The following is a 20,745-nucleotide window of genomic DNA, read 5'->3' on the forward strand; positions in this document are numbered from 1 at the left end:
AAGACTGATTATATTACTCCTTATAAGACGAAATTCTTATGTTGATTATAAGAACTTTGACTAAATAACTAACTGATTTTAAAATTACCTTTTCATTTCCTAAGATTGAAAATCTGAATAAATATTAGGGGCACTGATAATTTGCCAGTAGTGAACATTTAATTACGCGCATAAATATAATGATATAGCCAAGATTCAATTCATTCAATTAAAAAAGAAGTACGTTGATACTGATGAGATGTGTTTCGAATATATAAAACTCATTCTTAATGTGATAAAGCTTATGTAGCATGCCGGCATAAATATAATCTGCTTATTGTAATAATTTTATTCCAGCGGCTTAGCAAAATGTTGTTCGTTTTAAGTTTTCTTTAATTTGAAATTGGTAATTTTCCGCTATTTTAAGTGGGATGGCCGTCCAGTGCTTCCAAGTTATCCATGGTGGTCTAGCTTTAATTCACTCATGAACTCAAGTATTAAATTACTACAATCTTCACAAAATCCCTTCTTAATAAAATGATGTGTAAAAAACGAGCTGAAAAGTCTTTTAAAAAAGGACATACTTTATTACTGTAATAGTATACCAACAGTTGTCGTTTACAGGAGTTTACGCATATAGAAAATACAAAGCGGGTCTCAGTGTTTTTGTAAGATACAGTATTAAGGTTGACATTTACAGTTGCAGCGATAACGACCATATGGACCCTTTTGTAATTTTCTAGTTACTGTAATTGGCTTTCTTGTTGTTGTTGTTATTGGAGGAGGATGAGGACAAGGATCAATTTTATTCTCTTCATATGGCCGTGACGCTTGCACATCACTCCTGAAATGATCAAAAGTGGTGGGTTTTTTAAAAAAGCACAAAATCAAAATTATTGCACTAAATAAACAAATTGCCCGTCATTTTCTGTAATTAATAGATACCATAACTTATGTAAATTTTATTGAGGAGAGGTGCCTGACTGATATGAGAAGTAATGACTCCAATCGATTAGTCAATCGCGACATATAATCGCAGTTAGTTAGATCTGTTGGTTATAGATGGTTAATTGTATGATTTGGTAAATAATTGAAAAGGATTATTTTATACTGGTACTATGACCAGTTTGTACTAAATGGGCCAATATCGAGCTGTTTACTTTCTTCACTACACCTTTGCTTCACCACGCTGAAAGGTGTCCACAAGCACGAAAATGTCAATTCCTAGAAGTTTGACCAATACAACTTGCTTCATAGGAGCAGTCAAACTGATAAATACAAAATGAGGTGACCATTCAACAATATTCTTTGTTCAAATATCAATCTTTTAATATGACGGGAATCACTGAACGATAAATTTATTGTAAGGTTTTATTCAATGCAATCTCTAAATATTTATCCATTAAATTTATAAACAGAAGTTGCTTATAAGGTGTGCGTTGCACATTCTATTCACAGACAGACGGACGCAGATCTCTTCTCCATTGTTTGGTATATATATAACTCCGCCCGACAAGAAGAAATACGTGGAAGAACTAGAAGGAGAAGGAAATATGAAACAGCTTTACGATACAATGAAGAAACTTGCAGGGGAATATAGTAAACCAGAGAGACCGGTCAAAGACAAAGAAGACAGGCAAATCACTGAAATTCAACAACAGCGGAACAGATGGGTAGATTGCTTCGAGAAACTACTGAATAGGCCGGCTCCAGCGAATCCACCGGATATCGAAGCAGCACACACAGATCTTCCCATAGACGTATACCCACCAACGAATGAAGAAATCAGAATGGCCGTCAGACAAATCAAGAATGAGAAAGCAGCGGGACCGGACAACATACCAGCTGAAGCAGACATCGAAGTAACTACAAACATGCTTTACCTTCTATTCAAAAAGATTTGGGAGGAGGAACAAGTGCCGATGGACTGAGAAGAATGACATCTCATCAAGATTCCAAAGAAAGTAGATCTGAGCAAATGTGAAAACTACAGAGGCATTACACTGCTGTCAATATCAGGGAAAGTTTTTAACAGAGTGTTGATGAACCGGATGAAAGATGCAGTAAACGCTCAACTTCGAGATCACCAAGCTGGATTCCGTAAGAATCGGTCGTGCAAAGACCAAATTGCAACATTGCGGATCATCGTCGAACAATCAATTGAGTGGAACTCGTAACTGTACATCAACTTCATTGATTATGAAAAGGCATTTGACAGTGTGGATAGGAGGACGTTATGGAAACTTCCTCGACTCTACGGAGTTCCTGAACTCCGGAACTCGTACGACAGACTACAATGCAAAGTCGTGCATGGAGGACAGCTGACAGATGCATTCCAAGTAAGGACCGAAGTCAGACAAGGCTGTTTACTTTCTTCCTTCCTCTTTCTTCTGGTGGTCGACTGAATTATGAAGACCTCGACATCTGAGAAAACACACGGAATAAAATTGACAGCTCAGAATCAATTAGACGATTTGGACTTCGCAGATGACCTGGTCTCTTATCGCATACACATAAACAAATGCAGATAAAGACAGTCAGTGTAGCAGCAGTCTCTGCATCAGTAGGCCTCAACATACACAAGGGGAAAACCAAGATCCTCAAATACAACACGGAAAACAGCAATCCAATCACTCTTGATGGCGAGACTCTGGAAGATGTAGAGTCCTTCACATACCTGGGAAGCATCATCGATGAACAAGGAGGTTCAGATGCAGAAGTAAATGCGAGGATTGGCAAAGCAAGGGCCGCATTCCTACAATTGAAGAACATATGGAACTCAGAACAACTTTCAAACAATATCAAAGTCACAATCTTCAATACCAACGTCAAGGCAGTTCTACTGTATGGAGCTGAAAATTCGAGAACCACAATAACCACAATCAAGAAAGTACAAGTATTTACAAATAGCTGTCTTCGCAAGATACTCAACATCTATTGGCCGGATATCATCGGCAACGGCCTTTTGTAGGAGAGAACAAACCAGTTTCCAGCTGAAGAGAAAATTAAGAAAAGACGATGGAAATGGATAGGACATACATTACGCATATCATTTAACTGCATCACGAGACAAGCCCTAACTCGGAATCTTGAAGGGAAGCGGAAAAGAGGAAGGCCTAAGAACACATTACGTCGGGAAATAGAAGCAGATATGAAAACCATGAACAACAACTGGAAGGAGCTGGAAAGGATTGCCCAGGACAGGGTTGGATGGAGAATGCTGGTGAGCGACCTATGCTCCTTCACGAGGAGTAACAGGCGTAATTAAGTATATATATATATATATATTCGCTGAATACCCCATCAATTCATTTTTCATTAAAATAATCCATTGTGTCATTGAATAATACAGGAGCATTTAATCAACTATAGATATGTCGCTCCAAAGAAGTCTTCTCTTAAAATAATCTACACAGTCAAAGGAATTGGATAGAAGAAAAGTTGAATCAAAATCCTATGCACTACTGAGGCATTGGCAACTCATCAACTCAAGCCCGAACTTTCCGTGCAAAAATGATATGCCCAACCTCTCATCCTTCCTTGGTAATAATTCCCTTTTGTGGTAAGTTTCGGATTTCTTTCTTTATTCCATTTTTTCATTATTATTGATTTTTCAAATTAGTGTTTTGTAATTTTCAATTTTAATCAGTTATTATTGTTGCCCATTAAACGAGTTATCTTGATTATTATTCAGCTTTTATCATTATTATGACCTTTATGAAAAAACCTTTACATATCTGGGTAGCATCACTGATGAACACGGTGGATCTGATTCAGATATGAAGGCGTAGATCGGTCAAGCAAGAGCAGCATATATACAACTGAAGAAAATCTGGAACTCAAAACAACTCACTGTCAACCAACACCAAACTCGGAATTTTCAATACAAATGTCAAGACAATTCTACTGTATGGGGCGGAAACTTGCAGAACTAGGATGATGCCATCTTTTCTATACTTCTACAGACATATATTTCATATCGGAAAGGGTTTTTGTGGGGATTGTAGTAATTTAATGGTTGAGTTCGCTAGTCAATTAAAGCTAGACCACCATGAATAACCTAGAAGTACTGGAAGGCCGTTACGTTCTAGTATGGGAACCGTCATCAGTGTTTTATCCACGATCACGCATATAGGATTCGAACCCAGAACCTTCGGTCTCGCGCGCAAGCGATTAACCTCTACACCACTGAGCCAGCCAGTATCCAAAGGTGTTAATGTCTAACTTCAACCAATCCACAAACTTGCATCACCATCCAACGTTGTCTCCAGTGAGTTACTATTTCACAACAGACCCGTATGAGCGTACTGCTAAGAAGTCTCAAATAGGACGAAACGCACGTCAAACTGAATTTCGCTGCTAGCCACTATACATCTTTGCTTAAATAGCTTGTGACTTAAGGCTATATCGAAGCAGTCCGTAAAGGATGCACATATGCCAACAACAGACTGATCAACTGCAGTCCTAAATAACAATGAGAAGATACATGGTAAACAACACCAAGTGAATAAAACCTATCTAATTACTTTCATGTTTTTTCTTTTAAAATCGATATTCTTTCATGATAGAATTCTAATGATACTCATATATCTTAATCATGAAAAAAGAAACTTACATGGGTGAATAATAACACACAATTATTTTGCCTGATTTAACTTCAGTTAGACCACTACAATATCCAGTTGAGCAACCTATAAATTCGGCGCTACCCCATACAATCTATAGAATTAAATAAAATCATTTTAATTAAAGAACTAATCATTCGATGATTAAAACACTTTTTATTGAAGAACGTTAGTTCATAAAAAGATTTTTCTTCTAGGTTATATAGATTATGGGTACTTGAAGTTTGTACTGATGATGTTGTTCAAGAGAACGATGAAAGCTCCACGACCAAACCATCCAGTTTGTAGTGTGGGTTTATTATGTTGAGGCTATATACTTTATTCTAACTTTCGGACAGCTCAATCTATTCATTCTACTTAAGTCATATTTTGACCTTGTTAATTATTCGCTTATCTCAATCTTGACTGTTTTTACATGAGCGCATATGTGGGTGTACACTTCTTATCCCATTATTCATTACATATCTGTAACTTACTTTTGTGTAACTATGACTATTGATTAACGTTTGACCAAATGGAGTTGGCTTACCCGCCTTCTCCACTCTGCGTCGTTTCGCTTCTCTTCATTTTTGTTCGCTTCATATACAAAATATATGTATTCAAAAGTCCATTCTCGTTATTTGACTTATTTGATTCTGTTATTGACTAATGCGATTTAAGTCGATGATTATAGACGAGAATAGGCCACATATACATTTCGATAGCAATTATTCATTACGATCACCTTGGAGTCAGATCTTGGGACACTAAAGTGGAGAGAACCTTTCGACAACATCGTCCGATCTAAATGGCGACAAAAATAAAGGGCCCCACAACCTCAAAGAAGAAAAAAACTCCATCAAAAAGATTATGGGTACATATATGATTAGGAGTAACTATCTGTTATTGATTGATTTTCAATGATTTCTTATGTGAAAATATGTTTTGATGAAAATCAGTATCAAATCACATCAAGTTATCCATAGATCACATTGTATTTCCAAAGAAAAGAGTAAATAAAAGTCAACGAATGAAAACAGAAAAAAAACGCTTCCTTTTTCGTTCAGTCACCACCCTACCTAAGGAGAAAATTCAAGGATATTTAGATCTCTTGGTAAATGCAATACGTGTTAACAACATAATTGAAATCCAATGGTCCATTTAAAGTATGTCGCGAATTATTTTACCCGGGAAAAGTTAACCATAGTGTTCCAATTCAGTGGTCAAATGGTAATGTGTTCTTCAAAAGACCTAATTATCCTTAGTTCCATTCATTGATAAATTCTATGTATTGTAGCGGTTAATAAATCCCCAAAATAGATACCTCTGTTAGTCTTCGACATTGGATGCTGACAATATTAGTTTCATTGTAATCACCTAGCTGAAGATGCTCGGTCATCCATCTGCACCAGATCACGAATGGGAACGCCGTGCTCAATATCCCCTGAAATCGCTAGCCAGATTAGATCAGTCGATCCACGATATATTGATAACTTATCAAATATAACTTCGAACGTCCTCGCTTCTGTCTTTTGATTTCACTTGGTGAGTACGATTCATAGTAGAAGGTGTTACTGGTTAAAGCGTTGTCAAACTCCAAATGTCTGTGGCATCATCAGTATCCTCTGCCAACGAGTTCTATACTAGTGTTGTATCTGTTCATTTAAGTAACATTATAAACACTTTAGACAATTGTTGAGCTGATACAAGGGCTATTGTATGCTTTATTTGAAAATTTCTCAGTTATTCCCTAATAGATTTTACACTTTCATACTTCTATAAACACTTGTTACTTTGCATAGCTTTATACACTGAATAGATGTTTCAATCGATTTTTGTCGACAGTACGGTTAGCTTTCAATTTTAGTACCAGGAACTTAAAAATTTATTAATATGAGAATGACTTTCATCATATCAATTTAAAAAAGGGTTTGAGAATCAAAAGATACTTAGCATATAAGAAGAGATAGATGGTGGCTAGTTGTGCAATCCAGGATGCGTGTTTTGACCTATTTGGGACTCATCAGCGAACGGTACTAAGTTCGAGATTGAACATGAAATCTGGAGTTCATGTACATCCAGCTGACGAGTCCTAACTAGGACGAAACGCGCGTCAAACTAGATTCCCGTGCTAGACATCACCCATTTCTGCTAGAATGCTTATGACTGAAGGCAATCTTGAGACAATCCACACAGGATGTACATATACCAATAAGAGACTGATCAATTACAGTTCTAAACATCAATGGGTTAATGCTTTTCATATGTTTCGCCCCTATTTAGAACTCTTTAATATTAAGGGACCATGATGCACTATGCGATCAGATACAGAAACTTCATGTCACAATGTAAAGACTTTTACATTCAGTTCACTCTTTTCAACTATCATTCATTGATATTTCTGCCTGATGATGATCAGCTTTAATTCATTAATTAGCTTAAAAGTTCATTATTAATTTACTTACCCTTTTATAATGGAGACAATCTTTAGGTACTTTGCATTTATTCTTTGTGTAATCATATAATTGATATTCATTGAACCAAGTTTCCATGGCACTTCATAATGAATTCAATTGATTATTTCTATGTAGACTTACTTTAAAACGTTTAGATTATCAGCTGTATTTATACCAATTGTATCACGATATTCTTTTTCCACTTCAGCTTTTTTATATTCAGTACTTAAATTACATGCTACTACTTGTCTATTAGCTAAATCTTCTAAATCATTATCCCAACTCTGTAAGTAAACAATATGAATATTTAAGAGGAATATAGCTGGTTTAAATGAATAATCAGAAGGGGTTTTGTGGATATTTTAATAATTTTAATAGTTGAAATCATGAATCAATCGAAGCTGGATCACCGTTGGAAACCTGGAGGCACTGGACGACCGTTTTGTTCTATTATGGGACTTCTCAGTGACAGTGCGCATCCACGATCCCGATCCCAGCGAAGTTGAAGTTGAACATTAATACCGGTTCCGTAGTCTAGTGGTTAAGCGCTCGCGCGCGGGACTGATAGGTCCTTGGTTCGAATCTCGCGGGGGAAGGATCGTGGATGCCTGCTGTTGAGGAGTCCCATACTAAGACGAAACGGCCGTCCAGTACTTCCAGGTTTTTTATGGTGGTCTAGCTTCAACTGTTTCATGATTTCAACTATTGAAATTAAATCAATTGGTTTTTTCTGTATACTATTAAGCGATAGTTTTGTGTTAGAATAACTCCACCTGTAGCTCTTCTGGAGTTACTGCCGGTCTCAAGCCCGGGTAAAGAAGGAGGGTTGGGCATGGGATTAGCGACCTCACCTCGTAGAAAACAAACTCGATAAAAAGAAAGCTAACCAGAAAAACGATTTAAATCCTATGTGTTAGAATGATTAATTGTTCTATTGGTGAGATTATAATTTATGGACGAACTAATCAGATTTACGAAAACAGGTATTGAGTTTTGGCGTGAAATTCATTCATCTATTTGATTAAAGAGCGTTTTAATACTACAGCTGATATTAGTTCTTGATAAAAACCCTTAAATCTAATTCCTAAACTTAACTATCAATTGTCAACATTAATTCCAATTACTCAAATTGGTTTATAACACTCATTTAGCCGTAGTATATAGGTGAAGATTCTTAAGGTCTTTTTAGCATCGCTTACAGGTCGTCTATAAATTATATTTTCATCGTTCTATAATAACTCTACATTGATGTCTTATCCATATGGTTGAAAGTTTTAATCACTGAATTCTCGTGGCGGAGGTGTTGGTTACAAAATCAAGAGGGCAAAACCGAATGTCCAGTGATTTAACCGGGTTGGTGGATATGGACGATCCACCTAAGAAAGTTGGGAAACCCTGGTCATAAACCAATGGTGTACATGGACTCCAGGGTCGTGAGGGAACAAATTGCGCATGAACAAATTGTTGGTCACCGGCTAACATGTGACTTCGCCTCACAATTTCGCTCCACCTCCTTGTGGGTCATACCTTTATGTCGAATGCTCCGGGTGTGACCCCTTAAGAGAACCACCTGTTTCAGTTTGGGCACCCGAGCAGTATCACAGCCCACACACAAATCAAGTGACTTGTGTGGCGTATATGTATTTGGTGCCCATTTGTACCAATATTTATGTGTTCAAATAAACAAATAATATTGTTGGCCAATGTTTTTAACAAGAAAAATATAATATTAGTTCATGCTTATCACTTTATGTTTGTATCAAGTTATACGTGTAACTATATTAAACGGTTAAGCTAATAGTGATATTATAATAAGCTAGTGACGTGGTGTGTGCTACTGATATTGACAGATATAAGTAGTATATATCATCAATCAAAACTGCAATACCTGAAAGTAGAAGATTAAGAAGATCAAAGAAAAGAAAACAAGAACAGGGAATGATTAGTGTGGAAACGAAAGAACAATGAAGTCTGAGGCAATTGATCGACCCTTTACAAGTGAATTATTTACTGTATAGTTCTCTCAGATTTCAGTAAGGGATTCTGTAATTTTGTGTTCAAATACATATGGTTGTCCTCCCTCACCTGGGTTCTTGTTCACTGCAGAAAGATTGTAACTTGAACTATGAGTATTTAAGAAATCAAAAGGTTTCTATTCAAAAAAATCTCTGTTATGGACAAGAGTATTTACGATTCCATTTGTGTTGAATATCTAAACATGTTTTTGTATGTCCAACGTTCTTTTTAAAGTAACTAATATAGCGAATAAGAACACAAGCGAAGGAACAACTAAATGTATTTGATAAGTCTTCTAATTGAACATTAGATCCGATTTCTTAAACTCTTCTATTAACTTCCCCCCCCCATGGCTGAATCTACAAAGCGACTTGAACATGAGAAAAAAGGCGCGAAATATGGATGAAACGCTTTACTCCAATGTTCGTTCATGTACAGAGTATCTACTGTATTTATAGTATTCTGTATGGCCTTGGACTTACGGAAGTTTTTGGAACACTATTAAACATAATAGCAGTATAGACGATCATCCTATCAGAAACGCGACATGTGACGTGTCACTTTCTAAATGTTTCTGGCAAAACTTTTAATGAATGCTGGATTGGATAAGATGTCTCTCAGCGTTTTCAGAGCCTTTTTTGACTTTTGTTCGAGAGATTTTCTAGGTCTCCTTAACAATATTTGAATATAAAATCACAGAATAAATTACTAAAATCTGAAAAGCCATACAGTGGTTACTTCATTTGCAAAATGTCAATCCATCGTCTCAGACTTCAGTATTCTTTCTCTTTCACACCAATCATCCTCTGCTCTCGTTCTCATCCTCTTCTCTTCGATCTTCTCAACCTTCTGCCTTCAGGCATTCCACTCTCGAGTAGCGATACATACTACTTATATCTATCGATATCAGCAGCACACACCACAATAACAATAGTCAATTTTATGTCACATTATAAATACTTTCTAACGGTATTAAATAGTAGTGAGCAACTTGATATAATGCTTAATTCCCATGGTTTACTCAACACAGTCTTTTGAGAATCTACCAACATAACGGTAGATAGTTAGTCAGAGAGCTGAAAACATTGTCCAACCATTTTAATCTATTAACTTTTATTCTCATCTACCAGTCAATAAGATAGATTTAAAGTTAGCTTTATCTACAAGATTTGGAGAGATAAGTGTCATAACTAAATATTTCAGCCATATTATAGGACAATGTGAGTCTAAGGATCATTGATTAGTTTATGATTTTCGTGTTTATTTAAGTGATTGTTTATCCTACAGATCATTCCGTCTTGATCGGTTATTTCATACATAGATTCAACTGTCAAATAATAAATCAACTGAATTGATCAGTAGTGTTGTTTCAATGAAGTCCGATTAGTTTGTATTTGTAGACGGATTTATTCATATCAGAAGGGTTTTTGTGGATATTATAGTCATTTCAATGGTTGAGATCATGAATCAATTAAAACTAGACCACCATGGAAAACCTGGAAGCACTGGAAGACCGTTTCATCCTATTGTGGGACTTCTCAGTGGCAGTGCGTATCCACGATCCCGCACCCCCGCGAGATTCGAACCCAGGACTGCTGAGGAGTCCCGTAATAAGACTGATTTGTTGTTGAATAGGCGCCTTTGTTTAATTCATTAATATCAGTATTTTAATAAATTAAGAATAATAACAGTTTCCTTATAAATACTTACGTAATGAGGATTATATGAATAAGATACATTATAACTACTACGACTGTTTCATTTTCATAATTTTGTGGAATAGTCTAGACTTGTTACTCTTTGAATAAGTTGTAGTATAAACAAATGATAATCTGAAAAAAGTCACTGTTTGAAAATTTGCACTATTTTTATACACTACTTCTTTAGAAGTGCTAACTTGGAATCCTGAAGGGAAACGAAAAAGAGGAAGGTCAAAGGACACAATACATCGGGAATTGGAAGCAGAAAAGAAAAGGATCAATAGCAATTGGAAACAACTGGAAAGAATTGACCATGATAGAGTTGAATGGAAAATAACGATGAGCGGCTGATGCTCTTAGACGAGGGGTTACAGACGTAAGTAAGTAAGTAGTAAGAGCAAAATGTGAGATTCTATTGACATGAAAATTAACTGAAAATTTAGTATAAATTAGCGCTGTAATCAATTCAACATCTTTACGCTATTAATCTGACGGTTAGTTGTCTTCAAGCACAGTTTCTCGAAATACGAATGTCATGTTTTGAAAAACAATTGAGGATGAAGGTTCAACTTAAATCAACAGTGAGTGAAAGTTCTATGAGATGTTATCAGCCATGTTCAAATTTCGATACATCATAAGAGGTTAAATAGGTCCGACGATCAATTCTGGTGAGTGATCTATGCTTCTTCTTGAGGACTAACAGGCATAAGTAATTAAGTCTTTTAGAATTTATCAGTTAAAAAATGTTTATTATATGACTAACATCAAATATATTGACCAGTAAAAATTAGATAGTAGATTTCATTGAGACCTTCTTATTTTCAATAGTTGAGATCATGGGTTAATTGATGCTAGACCACCATGGAAAACATGGAAGTTCTGGACTGTCGTTTAGTTCTGTTGTGGGACTCCCCAGCATTTCATATCCATGAACCCGTCTAGCGAGATTAGAACCCAGGATTTACCGGTCTCGCGGGTGTACGCCTAACCTCTAGACCACTGAGCCGGCATCCAGTGGTGTTGATGTCTAACTCCAACTAATCCACGAAATTGGGCGACACATCCACCATCATCTTCTGAGAGTCATTACTTCACAACAGACCTTGTTGAACTCCATTGGTCACTGCTTCTCACTAACACTCCAGGAAATAACTCTTGAAGCCAGTAACTAGTGAGCATATGTTGATTAATATCACAAAGGGTTTTTTGCGAATAATTTAGTGATTTCAACAGTTGAGATTATGAGTTAATTGAAGTTCGAAGCTTAAAGTTTTGAATCTTGCGAAGCAGGATCGTGGATGCGTACTACTGAGGAGTCCCACAATAGAACAGAACAGTCGTCCAATGCTTCCAAGTTTTCCATATTGATCTAACTTCAATTGACTCATGATCTCAACTATTCAATTGACTAATAATATCCACATTAACCCCTTCTGAAACTTCTCATTTATTGATTAAAAAGAAAAGAGGAAAGAAAACATTCATTTCATCATGAATTTTCACTTACTAATGCTTCTTCTGGATAAATTGGTTTAGGTTGTCCAGGAACTTTACATTTTAATAATAATCTCCTATAATCTACATGTTTATTATATAAAGTTCTTTCATCGTGTGTTGTCTGGGTATCGCTACATAAAATGTACAATACATACATTAAACTACTTTGAATTAGAAGTTTTATCATGGAAAACTAAGAAGAAACACTTAAAAAAAACTTTTGAGAAAAGAAAAAAGAAATTCTTGGTTTATATTTGTTTTAATCATTAAAATAAAAATAGGGCGAGGCTATAATCTATGAACGAACCAATCAGATTTGAGGTAATAGATCTCGAATTTTTGCGCGAAATTCGTTTATCCATTTGGGTTAAAGTGCATTTTTCTGCATTCATAGCGGATATTAGTTGATGATGAAAACTTCTCAAATCTAATTTCTAACCCTTAATTGATCATCAACGATAAATCATAATTCGATTTCTTCATACTAATTTATAACTTTTATTTGGCATATGTGCATACTGCGTGGATTGCTTTGATATAGCCTTAAGTCACAAGCGTTTTGTAAGCAATGACAGATAGTGTCTAGCAATGGGATCCAGAACGCGCGTTTCGTCCTATTTGGGACTTGTCAGCTGGATGTATCTACATCTCATAGTCCTGGATTCCACTGCTAGCCACTATCCATCATTGATTTATTTGGTTTTAGTTATTAGATGAACACTTTCAAAGTCAGTGTTAAGCGTTACTTAAAGATTGTTTACATAAATTATAGTCTCACCCAAAATACATTGGGTGTGTTTATGATGATGTTATAATGTGCATAGAATTAATGATTAGGATCAATGTATTAAAGTTACAATAGAAAACTATTCACCTATTGAAATGTTAATTATTATTATTTAAAACAAATTGAATAGATTCTGATTGTTTGTTTAAATTAGTTTTAACAAAAAAAAAGAAACAACAAACTATTTAAATAAATCTATTTCTTTGATGCGTGTGCTACTGATGTCGATCGATATATAAGTAGTATAAATCATTAATTGAAAGTGAAATGCCTAAAGGTAGAAGGTTAAGAAGATCAATTAGAAGAAAACAAGAATAGAGAATGATTGGTGTGGAAACGAAAGAACACTGAAGTCTCAGACAATTAATTGACATATTGTAAATGAATTATTTATTGTATGGTTCTCAGATTTTAATAAAAGTTTCTGTAATTTGTATGTTGAAATACATTTGTTCGTACCCATTTGTATTCTCGTTCACTAAAAACTGGTTAAGTGATAGAAATATAAGCACTATATTGATTAATTTGCCCCCAAATACCCTGGTGTGGCCTCTGCCACGGAAGTCCTACTCACTGCTTTCTCGTGGCTGGGGTGTTGTCCACGAAATTGAGAGGACGAAAAGCGAATGGCCAGCGCTTTATCCGGGTTAATGGACATGGAGGGTCCACCTAGGGAGTTGGAAAACCATGAGTTCAAACCAATGGTGCAGATGGGCTGACCCAAGCATCCCGAGGGGACAAATAGCGTATGAACCAATTTTTGGTCACCGGCTACCATGGGACTGCGTCTTCTTACGATGCTCCACTGCCTTGTGGGCCAGACCTTTAGGTCAAAAGCTCTGGGTGTAGCCCTCTAGGAAAACCACCAGCTTCGGATAAGGCACTCGGTCAGTATCACAACTCACACACAAATCAAGTGACTTGTGTGGCGTATATGTATTCAGTGCCCCTTTGTACCAATATTTGTGTGTTCAAATAAATAAACGTATTGAAAATTGACTGAGGTTGAAATATGATTCAGTCTACTTTAACTGAATAGCCCAAATCTATTATATTCATCACATAATCTGACTTAATTATTCTTCACCTAATCGGTTACTAACCAATATCACATTGTCTGTTTCTTAATAATAAACTGAACATTACAAATGAAATTTTTCATTTAGTCACATAGATGACGAATCTTTTAGACGATTATATTTAGAGTGACTTAAAAGAAGCGCTTTATTTCTTTCATTAATGAGTAAAGCTCAGTGCGAATTTGATATTTAACCCTTTACAGTATTTATACAGAACACATTGAATCATGAATTCTGTATGATTTATAACATAATCACTGTTTTAATATTGACTGTATTCAATAAAATAATGAATTATTTTAGAAAGAATATGTGGTGTTTGAATGAACTAATGATCCCTGTTGTACCTGTTGAATGCTTGATTTTGAATTCTAAATACAGTACATTCATTCGTGCTTATCTAGTACTTCGTGATCCGATCACGTTATTCCTGGGATTCTTAGTTCATATTACAAATCAAATACTTCTAATTATCACAGAATACTTATCATTATTACACATTTGTTTCATTGTAAAATTCGTATATCGATTAAAACTAGTTCATCATCTAGAACTTGAAAATACTAGACGATCATTTCATCCTAATATGGAACTTCTTAGCAATGTACATCCATGATACCGTTCGTGAGATTATGAACCCTCACAACTAACGATCTCACACGCAAACGCTTAACCTTTAAACCACTGAGTCGACCGGTATCCAACAGTGTTCATGTTTCACTTCAAACAATCTGATAATAATTATTATTATATCATTTTTTATTCATATTTAGTTAAACAATTAAGTTATCATAGTAACTATATTTTCATTTTGTTTGGTGTATTTCTAAAATTTCACCAAATGTATAGAATGTATTTAGAATTTTTAAACAAAGATGAATAGTGGTTAGCAGTGGAATTCAGTTTGATTCACGTTTCGTCTTATTTAAGACTTGTCAGCTGAATGTAGCTGGATCTCAGAGTTGATGTTCACTCTAGGACTTGATTTCAGTACCGTTCGCTTCAAACTTCATTACGTTATCCACTTAGCTACTGAATCCTGATAGCCAAAATAAGCTTGTGACTTAGAGCTGAATTCCCTTACGATGAGCGCTTAAAACGCCTGAACCTTTTCCCCCTTGTCGCGAAGTGACCTTATACTGGCATTTCGTATTTTTAATTATGATTTGGTTGTCAATATTTCTTATCTTCTTGCTTCCTTTAGCACTAATAATCTCCGAGGTCATAGTAAGAAGGTTCACAAACGACGATCTAATAAACTTAAGGTGGAGTCCTGTTTTTCTCATCGAGTAGTCAATGACTGGAACGCCTTACCCGAAGAGGTGGCATCAGTGCCATCATCAATATTTTCAAGGAGAAGCTGGAACGTCTCTGGAAGGCGATCTGTCAGGATTAACATAGGTTCATCTACCTTCTATCCTTATTATTGAAGACTGAGGCAATCTGCACAGGATGCACATATGCCAACAAGATACTGATCAATTGTAGTTCTTAATAACAATGGGAAGATACAAGTAAAACAACACCAAGTGAAATTAGAATCTGTTCTGATGGAAACATACAACTGGGACTGAATTAATAATTTCAGTATCAAACTGGTTAACTGTGAAGGAAAATCAAAGGAAAAATTTATTTCATTTGAATCAACTCACCTAAATTACTGTAAGAACTATGTTATATATCTGAAGAGATTACACACTTGATACAACGTGTACAACTTGAACTCTCGGACGCTAAAACCCTTCAAGTCACAAATGAGAATACAGAAGACTTGTGAAGGAAATGCTATTACAAACAGTGTCGAATATGGTGCAAAACTCTTATGTATTTATAGTTTTCTTAGTAAAAATGTAATCATCATTATAGTCATCCAATCTGCATACAGGGGTTGTTTTAGCATTTGTCCAATAAGGAAGCTACATATAGAGATTTTGGAATATTCTTCCAAAAGATGATTGGATGGAATATATTTAAGTCTTTCTAAGCTTCTTACAGCTTCCTCGAGTTCATTCATTGGCCTTCCTCACAAATTACTAGTTGGAAAACAATAACAATTGGATCTTCAAGATTGTCAATATATTTGATACGTATTATTTTATTTGTTACAATCAATCTCATCAGCTATTTGAGTGCTAACATTAATATTTTCAATTTAAAACAATATCAGTAAAAGTAGAATATTAGCGGGTAAATAAATCAAATTGAAGAGGGAATTAGATTGGTGAAATCTGTGATCAAGATCATCTATTATTATCAATTTGATACAAGTAGAATATAATACAGTTTTCACCACTGATCAGAATTATATAGGACTTAGGCTAAAACTGATTCATCTGGCTAGGGAGCATACTATATTGAATATATTGATTTGATGGTTATTCTTATCAATCGCTAACAGATAAAGAAATATTGAGAACTAGATACTAATATGACCAAGTTCTTATCACTTTAGGATTTCTAAACAGAGTATATTCAATGCCCCACAATGAATCATACGCAAGACTTTTATATATGATAGTGAGTATTATACTATTGAGGGACTAATTCAGAATCTGATAAATTCATACACTCACTGTAATTACGCATATACATAATGGGGTTGTTGATCACCAACGTAGATGATCTATGTCGAAATGATTGGAGGCCTACTCGAGTTAGACATGAATGGTGTGACAAACTAGCTAATGTCGAAGTCACACCTTGTGGTCAGCATCTTACGTGGACTACCCCATTGACGTATCACGGTACCATAGATGCTTTGAAGACTGTACAACACAGAGGACGTTATCACAGAAATATATTAGTTAAGGTAGATACAAGCGAAAGTAAGACCACTGCCTCTTGAGCCAGTCCATGGCGTATGATTAACTAATGCGCGTTTTGTTGTACATGACCTTGGCAGGGAGCGACGATCTGTTCGACATTCAGTGATCCAACTGCCGGATGATTTGGCTAGGGCTCAGTGACATTTCACTGGCCCTACAATACTCCCCACCAGATTCAGCGGCCGTTTGAATCGGTACCAAACATGTTGGGAGCAGTCGCGCGCCGGAGAGTGCCAAACGAATATTATAAATTCTCCAGGTATTGCTTATCTGTAAAACAAATGGAAAGGAGGCGGCAGAAACTGGTCGGGAAACAGCGAGTCATAATATGTTAATAGGTCGTTGCTTAAACGTAAATTGATTAACCATAGAAATAATGAAAAGAACAAAACGTTTTATTGTTCTATCAAGTCGCGCTGAAATACATAGCCTTGACAAGTAATTCAGTTCCTCCGATGACAAACGTTAAGTCTGCCGCAAGAGTAATGATGCTATAGCGATAGTAGGATAAGTGTATTATCAATCGATATCCATATTTGTACTGTCATTAGTTTAAAGTTGTAAGTCGGACAGTATCGTTGACAGCTATTAATTAGTGTCGAATTCTAGTTATATCTATATCTAACAGACTAACCGTAAGTACAGAAGTATAACAGTGAAGAGTGGTCGTGATTTCGTTGTGCGAAGCTATTGACCAACTTGTAGTCACAGTTTGAAAAGTCCATGACTGCTGTTACAGTCAGTAAGGGTTGAAGGCTACAAATCCACAGCAAAGGTGGCACGATGAAGTCTCTAAAAGATGATAAACGGTGAATGCTGCGTGTTTGTTCGGTTAGTGAACAGAAAAATATCGAAAAGAACATAAGAAACCAAGAGTGTCACTCTGGACTCATGTCAATGATACCCGTGAAAAACGCTGTCAGTGTTGGGATAGAGGCGACAATATCGTTTTCAGTTTGCAGGAGATTCGCTCGACTGCATAAACTGATGATTCGCGCGAATGATATTGTCGTCAGACCACCAATTGAACTGGACAGGTTGTAAATCGTCGAGTAGTTGAACAGCCGATTGATGTACCGGAATCATCTGTTAAATAACAGCCACGAGGAAACAATACTTCATAAAATGAAGTACGACATCGACATAGAACAACTACAATAGTTCAGATGTGTTACAATGTCAAGTCTAAATAACATCGTTCTTACGTATACTGACAGTTGCACTGAACGTTCGTTTAGGTATGATTAGCGTAACAGTTGGATGTGTGAATAAAAACATATACGAAAACTATGGTTGGGTTCGTGGAGAATTTTCGAGGACGTTTAGATATTTTCCGAACCCGTATCGCATGTAAATAAACCGAAAATAGAATTAAAATGACTGTCGTGTAATAAGGAAATGGAGCCATGATTACCCGTGTGAATTAATAGCAAATACAAAGGGTATAATAAACATTAATTAAAATGGTAACCACCAATGTAACTAAGGTTTAGAGGGTCCAGGTAACGTGGCCATTTCGTAAAAGGCTGATACAAAGAGCTTATTACCTAGCGTTAAGTGACATATTAAGTACGACAACGTGTGCACTTGGGACATGGACTAAGCGTGCTCGTGTACATGCAATATGTTTTACCATAGTATGTCGACTAACGAGTCATAAATGTACATGATTTCGACTAAAACTTGACGGCAGTGACAGAATATATGACTAGTTTACGTGAAAGCAACTACGAAATGTTATCACGCATCATAAATATAGTACAAAATAATCTAATGAAATTATGAAACTCGCCTGGGTTACTCTTGCCTCTAAGTAATGAAGATATGAAGTAGGCAGTAGTTTGAATATGGATTATGTACGAGGTACTGTTGATTAAATTGTTCGATTAACACAGCATTGTAGACTGAACCGGTATAAGTCCAGAATTAATTTAAGCCGAATACATAGCATTACCTGACGAACAGTCGTAAATTTATAGCATTCGTATCCTCTGTTTGGCCATGGAACTCAGCAATTGGAAATTAGGCAGACAGTGGTAAAAAAAAAAGGCTGCGTGTTCGAATCACGTCGGGCTCACCAGTGTTGATCACCAACGTAGATGATCTATGTCGAAATGATTGGAGGCCTACTCGAGTTAGACATGAATGGTGTGACAAACTAGCTAATGTCGAAGTCACACCTCGTGGTCAGCACCTTACGTGGACTACCCCCATTGACGTATCAAGGTACCATAGATGCTTTGAAGACTGTACAACACAGAGGACGTTATCACAGAAATATATTAGTTAAGGTAGATACAAGCGAAAGTAAGACCACTGCCTCTTGAGCCAGTCCATGGCGTATGATTAACTAATGCGCGTTTTGTTGTACATGACCTTGGCAGGGAGCGACGATCTGTTCGACATTCAGTGATCCAACTGCCGGATGATTTGGCTAGGGCTCAGTGACATTTCACTGGCCCTACAATACTCCCCCACCAGATTCAGCGGCCGTTTGAATCGGTACCAAACATGTTGGGAGCAGTCGCGCGCCGGAGAGTGCCAAACGAATATTATAAATTCTCCAGGTATTGCTTATCTGTAAAACAAATGGAAAGGAGGCGGCAGAAACTGGTCGGGAAACAGCGAGTCATAATATGTTAATAGGTCGTTGCTTAAACGTAAATTGATTAACCATAGAAATAATGAAAAGAACAAAACGTTTTATTGTTCTATCAAGTCGCGCTGAAATACATAGCCTTGACAAGTAATTCAGTTCCTCCGATGACAAACGTTAAGTCTGCCGCAAGAGTAATGATGCTATAGCGATAGTAGGATAAGTGTATTATCAATCGATATCCATATTTGTACTGTCATTAGTTTAAAGTTGTAAGTCGGACAGTATCGTTGACAGCTATTAATTAGTGTCGAATTCTAGTTATATCTATATCTAACAGACTAACCGTAAGTACAGAAGTATAACAGTGAAGAGTGGTCGTGATTTCGTTGTGCGAAGCTATTGACCAACTTGTAGTCACAGTTTGAAAAGTCCATGACTGCTGTTACAGTCAGTAAGGGTTGAAGGCTACAAATCCACAGCAAAGGTGGCACGATGAAGTCTCTAAAAGATGATAAACGGTGAATGCTGCGTGTTTGTTCGGTTAGTGAACAGAAAAATATCGAAAAGAACATAAGAAACCAAGAGTGTCACTCTGGACTCATGTCAATGATACCCGTGAAAAACGCTGTCAGTGTTGGGATAGAGGCGACAATATCGTTTTCAGTTTGCAGGAGATTCGCTCGACTGCATAAACTGATGATTCGCGCGAATGATATTGTCGTCAGACCACCAATTGAACTGGACAGGTTGTAAATCGTCGAGTAGTTGAACAGCCGATTGATGTACCGGAATCATCTGTTAAATAACAGCCACGAGGAAACAATACTTCATAAAATGAAGTACGACATCGACATAGAACAACTACAATAGTTCAGATGTGTTACAATGTCAAGTCTAAATAACATCGTTCTTACGTATACTGACAGTTGCACTGAACGTTCGTTTAGGTATGATTAGCGTAACAGTTGGATGTGTGAATAAAAACATATACGAAAACTATGGTTGGGTTCGTGGAGAATTTTCGAGGACGTTTAGATATTTTCCGAACCCGTATCGCATGTAAATAAACCGAAAATAGAATTAAAATGACTGTCGTGTAATAAGGAAATGGAGCCATGATTACCCGTGTGAATTAATAGCAAATACAAAGGGTATAATAAACATTAATTAAAATGGTAACCACCAATGTAACTAAGGTTTAGA

The 20,745-nt window shown here is 36.3% G+C and overlaps 1 protein-coding gene across 1 annotated transcript; it reads right to left on the reverse strand.

Annotated features, from left to right (window-relative positions):
• Nucleotides 1-584: 584 nt before the first annotated feature.
• On the reverse strand, nucleotides 585-6,238 carry MS3_00000561 (uncharacterized protein). The gene is made up of 3 exons (XM_051208278.1): nucleotides 5,908-6,238; nucleotides 4,595-4,698; nucleotides 585-823 (listed from the first exon to the last, which is right to left on the reverse strand). The coding sequence occupies exons 1-3, from the start codon at nucleotides 5,980-5,982 to the stop codon at nucleotides 661-663; spliced, it is 342 nt and encodes a 113-aa protein (XP_051065270.1). The 5' UTR covers nucleotides 5,983-6,238; the 3' UTR covers nucleotides 585-660.
• Nucleotides 6,239-20,745: the final 14,507 nt, after the last annotated feature.

Source organism: Schistosoma haematobium, chromosome 6 (genome assembly GCF_000699445.3).
Source record: "Schistosoma haematobium chromosome 6, whole genome shotgun sequence".
NCBI lineage: Eukaryota > Metazoa > Platyhelminthes > Trematoda > Strigeidida > Schistosomatidae > Schistosoma > Schistosoma haematobium.